The sequence below is a fragment of the Culex quinquefasciatus genome, chromosome 2, assembly GCF_015732765.1.
Source record: "Culex quinquefasciatus strain JHB chromosome 2, VPISU_Cqui_1.0_pri_paternal, whole genome shotgun sequence".
In the NCBI taxonomy this organism is placed as follows: Eukaryota; Metazoa; Arthropoda; class Insecta; order Diptera; family Culicidae; genus Culex; species Culex quinquefasciatus.
The window spans coordinates 128029959-128041772 of record NC_051862.1 but is presented as its reverse complement, the minus strand read 5'-3'; the positions used below and the strand labels follow the sequence as shown (position 1 = coordinate 128041772).

The 11814-nt window shown below is 41.3% G+C and overlaps 2 protein-coding genes across 2 annotated transcripts; both read left to right on the top strand.

The window, feature by feature from the left end:
- Positions 1-135: 135 nt before the first annotated feature.
- LOC6042259 (protein valois) lies at positions 136-1581 on the top strand. Its single transcript, XM_001851345.2, has 3 exons — positions 136-614; positions 675-1216; positions 1279-1581. The coding sequence occupies exons 1-3, from the start codon at positions 252-254 to the stop codon at positions 1472-1474; spliced, it is 1101 nt and encodes a 366-aa protein (XP_001851397.2). The 5' UTR covers positions 136-251; the 3' UTR covers positions 1475-1581.
- An 8351-nt stretch (positions 1582-9932) lies between these two features.
- Positions 9933-11601, top strand: LOC6041565 (short/branched chain specific acyl-CoA dehydrogenase, mitochondrial). The gene has a single exon (XM_001850758.2). It carries the CDS (start codon positions 9999-10001, stop codon positions 11271-11273), a length of 1275 nt encoding a protein of 424 aa, XP_001850810.2. The 5' UTR covers positions 9933-9998; the 3' UTR covers positions 11274-11601.
- The last annotated feature ends 213 nt before the right edge of the window (positions 11602-11814 follow it).

Here is an 11814-nt window from a genome sequence, read left to right as displayed (position 1 = left end):
ATGCTGTAGCAGCCCTGCACATCCTTCCGTTAATGCCGACACTTGGCATTTCGACCTCTAAGCGAACCCCCTTTTCGACCGCCACTACACGTGAAACTTTTGTTTACATCCAAAGATTTTGGTATCAGCAAGAGAATCCATAACCTCCTTAAGCTGCTCTCAGTGAATTCTCGCCAGAATTTGGCAAAAAATGTTTAAAATTTGAAAAGTTGAAATAATTTTACAAGTTCTAACAGTTAGTGAGCGCCAAGATGGACTACAGCCAACGGATGAACATGATCGATATGTTCACTGATCCCCCGGAATACCGGCCGCCGGCAACCGTCGAAGAGATGGCCGGATCGGTGGACTACCCGAACCTGAACTCGCAGCAGTATCGCATGACCCGGAAGACGAACGGTCCTACGGCTCTTAATCCCTGCCTGGAGCTGGCCGCGCGCAACTCTGTCGGTCAGGTGATTCTGGTTGGTAACAATTACATGGGTCGCCGGTGGGAATCCAGCTTTTACGGGTGGGAAACCGCCGCGGATGTTCCGGACCAGTCGAAGGCTTGCTTCAAGCGGCAGTGCCGGTACTCGATTACGGCGCTTAAGTTTACACAGGATCCCAATTTGGTAAGGTTGACGATTTGAAAGAGTTTGGATTTGGTTAGTAAATTTGAGTTTCTCTTGCAGTTCCTCCTGGGCAGCGACAAAGGTTCGGTCGAGCTGTGGTCCACTCGGAATCCTGCCCGCGGCGATGGCTATTCGCTTTACCAGGTGGACGTCCAGTCCGAACATATTGAAGCGGTGTCCGCGATGGACCTGTTCCACGGGGACGAAAACAAGCTGGTCACGGGATCGCACGACGGTTGCATCAAAGTGTGGCTGTACGGGGCCGATCTGGCCTCCATTACGACCATGACGAATGCCCATACGGACGAAATCACCGCACTGACCACCAACCGGAACGAACTGTCCAGCTTTGCTTCTACCTCGCTGGACCGGTCCGCACTGTTGTGGGATCTGCGCAAGCCCCGGCCGGCGACGGCGCTCTTCGCAAAGCACCAGTTTGCGTTCACAACGGCCTACTGGACGACCACGGACGAGGCTAACGGAATCGTTGCCCTCGGGGACGCGGCCGGCAGTGTTCACTTTGTGGACACTCGGCAGCCGAACGTTTTTCTACATTCCGCGAAAGTGTTCAACAAAAAGATCCACAAGATCTCCTTCGACGGGTAAGAATCAGCAAACCTCCACCACCCAAAATTATAATGATCTAACTCTGAACCCATTCCAGAACCCGCTTTGCGGTCCTCGGAAACACCAACCGGGCCAAGTTCTACGAGGGAGGCCAGTTCGATCTGTTGCACGAGAGTACGCCACCGGCGCCCGACTATTTGCGGGACGTTCTGTGGGACAAGCCTGCTGAGGGACAGATGGGCGCCTGCTGGCTGGTCGGGTGGAACACCTTTGTCCGACGGGTTGAGTTCTGAGCTGCTTTGGCTGCTACTCAAGGCGATGTAAGGTTGGTTGTAATTTGCAGGAATTGTACCATATTTTGACTGTTGAATGCGTTGCAACTAAAGCGATTGAAATACTTAGAACTGGTGAGAAGGTTTATCGGTAGAATTGAAAGAACTGACCCTTTCGCTGCGCTTAAAGACAGTGATTTTAGCGGATTGCAAACGTTATAAAACAAAGCATCATCATCGATAAGATATTCTCAGGAAACAAATTTCAGTAACCCTTTTGTTAGTAATGAAAGCACACTATAATCAAACTTATTTTTGGCTTCCATTCTAAAACTATTCTCTACAAAATCGAGTGGGAGCGAACCCAGGCCAGCTGGGGTGAGAGGCAACCACGCTTATCACGACACTACCTATGCCGATATGGAGTTTTCGGAATTTTTTAGGTGATACATTTCTGGAAAAATACCCAATTAACATTTTTTATGTGTAACTCAAAAAACGGGGATAAAAAGAAAATAATAAAAAAAATGCGCCTGAAAGAATTTCCAAAAATATGTAATCAAAATAGTAACGTTTGTTGCAAACTGTTGTTTTTTAGAAGTCTTGCACTTCTTCAACGAGGGCTTGCAGAGTTCGATAAATACAACGAGTGCTGAAAAATAATAACAAATTACGCAACGCGGAACAAATTACATTTTTTTTTGCAATTCCGTCGTGAAACTACTAACTTTTCCTGTCATTCTTGAACGACGAAATAGCCTACTTTTCTGTACCAAAAATAACAGAATCGAATAGCAACACTTTTAAAAATAAATGCTGAAAAGTTCTACTTTTGAGCACTGAAATGGGTGCTGAAAAGTTGAACTTTTCAGCACTTGTTTCGAAATGTAACATTTTTCAACATTTTTTTTTTTAAATGATTTATTGACAAAATACATGAAAATTTGACATAAAATTTCACTCAATGGGTGTTTTTCCGAATTGCAAAAAATGTTGTATGGAACTCGTTGCAAAACTTGATTTTTAAGCACTCGTCGTATTTATCCAACTCGGTGAACCTCGTTGGATAAATGTACGACTCGTGCTGAAAAAATCCTCTTTTTACAACTTGTTGCATAAACTACTATTTTATTTAGAATACATCTGATTTCAAAGATAATTATAATTATTCAAAGTAAAGTTGTGCCACGGTAAAAATTGTTTTCATTTCTTTTTTCTTCTTTAAACATGCTTTTAGACTCTGGACATTTATTAATTAAACTTTTCAAGGGGTAAACCGGTTAAACTTGTTGTAGTTGCAACGGGATTCTCAAAAAATCGTCAGCGTCAGCGATGATGCAGGTAATTCATGATCAAGCAATACGACTTGCTAGTCTCAACAAAATTCGGCCCATTTCTATCGAAAACTATTTAAAGTTCAAGCACAAATTGAACTGATTCCAAGCTAATCCCAATCAATCAAGAAAACATATTCCTTTTCACACACACACAATGCCGACAATCAACCGCGCGTCGCCACAGCAAAAGTTAAACCCAAAGGACTATACTGTCCAGATTCTAATATCCGAGGGTTTGTATGGGACTTCGGATAATGAATCACGTTTTTTTTTCTTTTTCTTGTTTTTAAAATCAATTTCGAGTTCTGCAATCCCATTTTAGTCAAATTTGAATAGTTTATTGGAAACATCGTTCCAACTTTTTTTTTTTCGACTGTAAAAAAAATCGCCAAAAATTGCGCGGAGGCAGTCGTTTTAAAAAAGGTGGAACGATGTTTTCGAACGCAGAAATTACAGATTTGTTCAAATCAAGTTCTGCAAAATTTTAGGATCATCTAAACATTCTTACAAATCACTGGAAACAAGAATCGTCCCGATTGGTTGAGTTATGCCCGAGAACCGGCGTGTTGAAGTTACCGTTTCAACTTTTTTGGGAGGCTTGGGCGTCCGTGTAAGTTGGACATGCGTTGGGCGTTCCAGTGTTAAGCGGTATACGCACTTCGGATGGACCGGTTACGAAAAATTTCAAATGGACAGCAGCGAAAGCAAGCCAGGGAGGGTGAAGAAAAGCCCCGAGAAATCGTTCCCTCTCCTTTGTTCTGCTGTTCGTTAAGCCATTTCTTTACCCCTTTTCTTGGGAGCTGCGTATTGCCTTTTTTTTTGTTAAAAATATGTATTAATGTTTTATTTCATTAAATCCGTTTTGTGTGAAGTTACTAAGCTGAGATGTGGACTCACTTTCAACTGCTGATTAAAGGAGGATTTTTTAGATTAAATATGTCTTTATTGAACTTTCTTATAATAATTACATTTCATTTACATTCTAAGTGGTATGGCTAAATGCTCTTCATCTTTATTGTATTTTTCGTTTTATTATTAACTGTTCAAATTCATTTATTTGCTTCAAATTGTTTTACATTTTTGCATTGAATCGAATACATTTGGGTAAAAAAGAAAAAAATCACTTTAACAACTAATCCTAACTTAAAACTAATCTGATTAAAGGAGGTATTATACTATGACTAACAAACTCGCACTTTTCGTGTTTGACAGTTTGCCAATCTCGCAAACTTGTTCGCGGCAAATAAAGCAAAATTTATGCTGGCTGACATTTCTGCAAACATACAAAGCAGGCAAACTGTCCAAAGGTGCGACTTTGTTTGTTTGTCGTTGTCTCATACCTGCTTAATTCAAAGCTGGGTACAGAGTTTGCGAGTGCTTAAAGAATCAAGTAGATATACATTCAAACCCCGATGGTTTGACACCAACTGTTGTCAAACGAACGGGGTCACTTTTTAGTTTGACACCCCTTTTACATGGAGTTCACACACACTATCAAACGTTTGTTTTGATAGTGTGCTTGAGCGCCGTGTAAAAAGTGTCGGTTCGTCACTTTTTAGTTTGACTTTGACCAACCAACGGGGTATAAACTAAAAAAGTGTCAAACGAAAAAGTGACAAACCACCGGGGGTTGAGTGTACTCAAGGAAAAAAAGTTTTAAAATTACCATCAAAATCGTTAAAATATGGGGCTAGATGAAAAAAAGAGGCCTTTCTTATTCTAATATAACAGCTCAAGGGGACATCCGCTGCAGCAGAGGGTTGACTGAGGTCCATTCAGAACTTCGGTAGAACCAAAACAAATGTTGCGGTCTAATATTTGAAACACGATTTATTAGCAATTTCCATAAATTATTAGTAACCAGATTGATTAGCATTTAGTTTAAAGTTTCGGTTAGAGTCGTAGCTCAAATTGAGTTGACAAGAAAAAAAATGTGCTAATGCGAACAAAAACATGTTAGTATTCAATCCATGTCAGTCGGTCGACGACTTTAACGGCTTTAATTTATTTTAGAACAAATGGGAAAAACAAGTTCTGTGCTCTAGAGACGATAGTTAGCCTCATTAGGACTGGATACTAGGTTTTATTTTTTTACATGTTCAGTTCAGTCTAGTAAGGTGAAAAAGCTCTTCTTAAAATAAGGAAAAAGAGTAACGAGATACGAAGAACTTGTTCCAGTAATAAATTTAAACTGGTCTAGAATAACCGGTTTATGTGAATGATTCAGCAAAAATCCACATTCACAACACAAACGTTCATGAGTTTTTTTTGTTTACGTAACGAGAACATAACTGCGCTGTTTCTTCTGGTCAAACCCAAAACCAAATCGAACGAAAAAAAAACGTTACTTAATCCACCTTTAGGTGGTTGGTGCCTTCCTCTCATTTATATATATTCTATAGAGTGATTCAAACCCCCTACTGTGTCCACATGGTTTATGGATCGCCCCTAACGTGATCGCATCACCAAAGAGGTCCTAATAAAAATTAGTGATGAGTAAAAAAAACAGACTGCTTACAGACTTGTTCTCAAGATTGTACATTAGGGTGTAATATGAAAATCGATTTTCCAGCACAGCAATTTTTCAGTTCCTTTTGGGGTCCTAAACAACTCCCCAAAGTTTGGGAACGATTGGTTTAGTCCTCACTTTGCGCAAAGCGATTAAATTTTCCATATAAATTTGTATGGGAAAAACCATTTTTTTGGATTTTGATATTTATAAAATCCACGTTTCACGCTGTACTAAAACCGGATTCATATTCGGATGCTCTGGAATGTACTCTACAACTTTCCCGAAGAGAGTATGGTGCTAGCTTGTCGCTGAAAGAAGATACAGCGTCCTCAAAACTCGTCTAAAACGTGATTTTCGATCAAAAAACACGTTTTAGACGAGTTTTTAAAACGCTATATCTGTTTATAGGAGCAAGTTACCACCATACTCTCTTCGGGAAAGTTGTAGAGCACATTCCAGAGCATCCGAATATGAATCCGATTTTAGTACAGCGTGAAACGTGGATTTTATAAATATCAAAATCCAAAAAAATGGTTTTTCCCATACAAATTTATATGGAAAATTTAATCGCTTTGCGCAAAGTGAGGACTAAACCAATCGTTCCCAAACTTTGGGGAGTTGTTTAGGACCCCAAAAGGAACTGAAAAATTGCTGTGCTCGCTAAATTTGGACAACTTTATTTTTTTCCATACAACCATATTACACCCTATTGTACATACACCGCCGTGGGGAATTAGATTGAGGTTATGTAAATTCAGAGCATTTTTTAAACTGCTTGTAATTTTAGATAGGTAAGTCAGATCTTGAAAATTCTATATCCACAAGAAAGATCATTTCAGAACCTTTCTAAAAATATATATAATATGGCAGGTTTCCATGCAAAAACCACAGTTTTTTGCAAATTTTGAAATTTATATGCAGCAGGTTTTTAAGCATAACTTTTGATGTGCTTTACCAAATCTTATGAATTTCAATAGGGACATATGGGACCCCAAGACGATTCGAATGAGGCCAATACAGTCAAAATCGGCTCAGTCAGTGACATTGATTCGGTACACATACACATGTCTACATACAGCTAAACACACAGACATTTGCTCTGCTGGTGATTCTGAGTCGATATGTATAAATGACGGTACGTCTAGAGGTCTAATTAAAAAGTTCATATTTCGAGTGATTTTATAGCCTTTCATCAGTAAAGTGAGGAAGGTAAAAACACACGCGCGCGCTTCCCAAAATATTTGAAGGTCAATCGCCATTTCGGTTCCACGTTCGCATTTTATCTTATCATCACCCAGACAAACTCACCAAAATTTAAAGCTTTAACGGAACGCAGAAGTTCGTCTCCAACGTCTTCCTTATGTTCTTAGTATTATTTGGAAGGGTTTGTCTTTCGCACAAGGAAAGGGTTTAAAATTGCTCGAAATATGAACTTTTAGGTTCCTAGACGAACCTTCACGTTTACATTTAGTTGTATATTATTTTATTTTAGTTAAATATACTTTAGATACTTGTGAAAAAGGTACCAACCACCTTTAAGTGGATTTAGTAACGTTTTCTGACCCAAGTTGTGTCCGAGATTCACCCACACAATTTAAAAAGTTTAACATGCATGTGGGTAATTCTCTACCAACTCACACGAAATCGGGAAAAGTTGCCCCGACCCCTCTTCGATTTGCGTGAAACTTTGTCCTAAGGGGTAACTTTTGTCCCTGATCACGAATCCGAGGTCCGTTTTTTGATATATCGTGACGGAGGGGCGGTACGACCCCTTCCATTTTTGAACATGCGAAAAAAGAGGTGTTTTTCAATAATTTGCAGCACAAAACGGTGATGAGATAGAAATTTGGTGTCAAAGGGACTTTTATGTAAAATTAGACGCCCGATTTGATGGCGTACTCAGAATTCCGAAAAAACGTATTTTTCATCGAAAAAAACACTAAAAAAGTTTTAAAAATTGTCCCATTTTCCGTTACTCGACTGTAAAAAATTTTGGAACATGTCATTTAATGGGAAATTTAATGTACTTTTCGAATCTACATTGACCCAGAAGGGTCATTTTTTCATTTAGAACAAAATTTTTCATTTTAAAATTTCGTGTTTTTTTTTTCTAACTTTCCCTGGGCCTTGTAAAGTCAAGGGGCATGATTTGATCCTAGTGCATTAGTTAAAATTTGGGTATACATTCTGTTTTATAAGCACTATGGACACCACTTCATGCTACGAGAACTCGCTTTGTCGCAGCCCCAGGGCTTAAGCGTTGACCGATAAGCTGTCTTCGTGAACTAGGTAGTTCTCCGATAGTGAAAATATCACAATTGCACAAGACACCGCTGCTTCTGTGACTTTTTCACTATCACAATGTGGGATTTAGGTGGGACTTTAGGATAGTACAATTGATTTGTTGCTTAGCATTAGCATTTAAAATAAATCTGTATGCTTTCCAAATCTATTTGATGATAAATTTAGTTGCAATTGTTAAGTTAGAGTAATGCTGTCAATAAACTTTGATTGATATAGAATACTAGGCATTCTTTTATGTCAAATTGTCCATAGAGTCTCGATCAATCAATAATGTAATGATATCGGACAAAATTCGTTGATCTGTTGAACTAACGGTTTTCGGATTATGGTTGTATCGACCATTGTTGCGAATCGAGGAACTACGGATCTTTTGACGTAAATGGTCATTTCTTTTTCAAATCGCGATTTCTATCCTATTTGTATATCAGTTCACAATTTTTATTGTTTTTGATAGAAGTAGTATTACAACAGTTAAAGGAACGTTTAGTTTTGAACATTAAGTTTAGAGGATTTTAGATTAAAATTTATATTTTCAATCCAAAGTAGTTAGCAAATGAATATTTGGACTTAAATGAATAATTGAATAAGTTGGACTTATGAATAACACAAAACTGTACATTTATTCTAGAGTCAGATCCATACAGCGTCAGTGTTTATTTGGTCGAAGTGTACTAATTCATTGGCAGATCTGATTCTAGTTGTAATGTACGACAAGACTACTGACGGACGTGACAGGACGAGGGCCCAGTTTAGAGGTTTCAACATCAACGATGTGCGGCTGGACCACCCTCCCAAAAAAAAAAAAAAAAATTTCGTGTTTTTTCTAACTTTGCAGGGTTATTTTTTAGAGTGTAACAATGTTCTACAAAGTTGTAGAGCAGACAATTACAAAAAATTTGATATATAGACATAAGGGGTTTGCTTATAAACATCACGAGTTATCGCGATTTTACCAAAAAAAGTTTTGAAAAAGTTGGTCGTCATCGATCATGGCCGTTCATGGTCACCCGCGACAGACACGGACGACGAAACAAAGAGAAACGCAAAAAGTAACTTTTTCAAAAGTTTTTTTTTCGTAAAATCGCGATAACTCGTGATGGTTACAAGCAAACCCCTTATGTTAATATATCATAATTTTTGTAATTGTCTGCTCTACAACTTTGTAGAATATTGTTACACTCTAAAAAATAACCCTGCAAAGTTACAAAAAACACGAAATTTTAAAATGAAAAATTTTGTTCTAAATGAAAAAATGACCCTTCTGGGTCAATGTAGATTCGAAAAGTACATTAAATTTCCCATAAAATGACATGTTCCAAAATTTTTTACAGTCGAGTAACGGAAAATGGGATAATTTTTAAATTTTTTTTAGTGTTTTTTTCGATGAAATATACGTTTTTTCGGAATTCTGAGTACGCCATCAAATCAGGCGTCTAATTTTACATAAAAGTCCCTTTGACACCAAATTTCTATCTCATCACCGTTTTGTGCTGCAAATTATTGAAAAACACCTCTTTTTTCGCATGTTCAAAAATGGAAGGGGTCGTACCGCCCCTCCGTCACGATATATCAAAAAACGGACCTCGGATTCGTGATCAGGGACAAAAGTTACCCCTTAGGACAAAGTTTCACGCAAATCGAAGAGGGGTCGGGGCAACTGCTGTGTGAGTTGGCGGAGAATTACCCATGTAGTTTTGCCGACGTGTAAATCTATATCAACACATAATAATATCGGCGGGCTTGTCCACGCCAACACATGGAAAGATCGAAACGGCGCTCTCGATCGCGTCACACGTTGTTGTCGTCGTCGTCAGCAACACCACGACACAGCAGCAGAGACCGCGGAGAGTGATAAGAAAAGTCGCGGTTTTGGTTGGCTGATTGCCGTTTCCAATGTTATGTAGACACATGATGGGTAGGGTGGCGGTTGAAATTGTTGGCGAGCTTTAGCTATTTAGATGATCAGCGATCGCGATGTTTGTACTAGAGTTACGTTTAGGTTTTTTTTTACAATAATTTTGACTAATTGTTAAACACGAAGTTTACAATATGTAATGATGCTTACAAATATAAAATTTAACCAGATTTGTTAAACTAGTCTTATTACAAGGTGCTCTCCAGATCTCATATTCAGCGCACCGCGCCCTATCAGAGTTATTGAATTCGCTCAATCGCGCGCCGCCCTTTCCATCTCATGGGCAGTTTCGGTTAGTAACCCGAAATCTGCGCGTACATTTATGGCTCTAATACAGACACGGACGCACCCCCACAGATACATTCAAGAAGAACCTGCTGCTTAGACCGGTCTGTCCAGCCAGCCAGCTAGCTTTCGCCACTTTAGTTGAGTTACGAGTCTGGTGAAGATCGGTCGCTTTCCCTTCCAAACTTCAAGATGATGCAGAGTGTGCTCCGGAGTACGGTTCAGCGGGCGGCGGCGGCCGTTAGCCGCAAGAGCCTGGTCCAGCCCGCGGCCAAGTTCTCGTCGACTTCGTTCGGCACGGCCCAAGGTCCGACCGGTCCGTTGACCTTCCTGAGCGAGGACGAGCTCATGATGAAGGAAACCGTTGCCAAGTTGGCCCAGGAGCAGATCCTGCCGCTGGTCAAGAAAATGGACGAAGAGCACCAGTTCGATCCGAGTGTGGTGAAGGCGGTGTTCGACAATGGGCTGATGGGCGTTGAGGTTGGTGAGGAGTACGGTGGCAGTGGGTGCAACTTCATGACCATGATGCTGGTCGTCGAGGAACTGTCCAAGGTGGATCCGGCCGTGGCTGCCCTGGTTGATATTCACAACACGCTCGTCAACTCGCTCATGATCAAGTTGGGCACGGAAGAGCAGAAGAAGAAGTACCTGCCCAAGTTGTGCTCGGAGTACAGCGGTAGCTTTGCCCTGTCGGAACCCTCGGCCGGATCGGATGCGTTCGGTCTGAAGACGACGGCCAAGAAGGACGGCAATCACTACATCCTAAACGGTAGCAAAATGTGGATCTCCAACTCGGACATGTCCGGAATGTTCCTGATCATGGCCAACGCCAACCCATCGGCCGGCTATCGTGGCATTACGACGTTCATCGTTGACCGCGACATGGAGGGCTTCACCGTGGGCAAGCGCGAGAACAAGCTCGGAATCTGCGCGTCCGGAACGTGCCAACTGCATCTGGACAACGTGCGCGTGCCCGAGGAGAACATTCTGGGCGAGTTCGGCAAGGGTTACCAGTACGCGGCCGGATTCCTCAACGAGGGTCGCATCGGCATCGGTGCCCAGATGATCGGCTGTGCCCAGGGTTGCCTGGACGCGACCATCCCGTACCTGCTCGAGCGCAAGCAGTTCGGTTCGGACATCTACTCGTTCCAGAGCATGCAGCACCAGGTCGCCACGATCGCCACCGAAATCGAGGCCGCCCGACTTCTCGTCTACAACGCTGCCCGTCTGCAGGAGGCCAAGGTTCCCTTCCTCAAGCAGGCTGCCATGGCCAAGCTGTACGCCTCGGAGGTCGCCCAACGCACCACCGTCAAGTGCATCGACTGGATGGGCGGCGTCGGCTTCACCAAGGACTTCCCCCAGGAGAAATTCTACCGCGATTGCAAGATCGGTGCCATCTACGAGGGAACCTCCAACATGCAGCTCAGCACGATCGCCAAGGTCATGAAGAAGGAGTACCAATCGTAAGATCATCCCACCCCTCAAAACCCAAGTCTTCCAGAGGAGTTTGGTTACGCAACGCTACCGCGAGTGTGCGTTTCATAACTCATCAGCTCACGCTCAACTGAAAAAAAAGAACCTGTGCAAACACAAACACACAACGAGAAAAAAAAGAACGCCTCGATTTGGAGCTGATAAACCAACACACAAAAAAAAACGAGCATGTAGAGACGAGACGGACCGGACCGGACACATCGTACGACTAACTCAGAATATTGCATTTAATTTTTTGTTCTCTTGAAAAAAATGTGAACAGTGATAACGACGTCAAGTTAGATAAATTGCAAAAAAAAAATGAAAGATAAGAAATGATATGATAATGAGTAATTCTCGCTGAAAGTGGACCACTATTTACACAAGATGCTCAAAAATCAAAAGCAGTGTACTTTTCCAATAGCCCCCACCAAGTTATGAACGAAACCATGTTTGGTTGGTTGAATTTGTCCTCACCTCGGCGCCTAGAAGCTAAAACATTTTTTTAAATTGGTAATTTTTAGACTTAGGCGCG

Bases quoted from the DNA above. Each gene is read 5' to 3' on its own strand.
- LOC6042259 (XM_001851345.2), top strand. From the start codon at position 252: ATGGACTACAGCCAACGGATGAACATGATCGATATGTTCACTGATCCC. The intron at 615-674 runs GTAAGGTTGACG...TTTCTCTTGCAG, and splicing joins TTACACAGGATCCCAATTTG to TTCCTCCTGGGCAGCGACAA. The intron at 1,217-1,278 runs GTAAGAATCAGC...AACCCATTCCAG, and splicing joins CACAAGATCTCCTTCGACGG to AACCCGCTTTGCGGTCCTCG.
- LOC6041565 (XM_001850758.2), top strand. From the start codon at position 9,999: ATGATGCAGAGTGTGCTCCGGAGTACGGTTCAGCGGGCGGCGGCGGCC.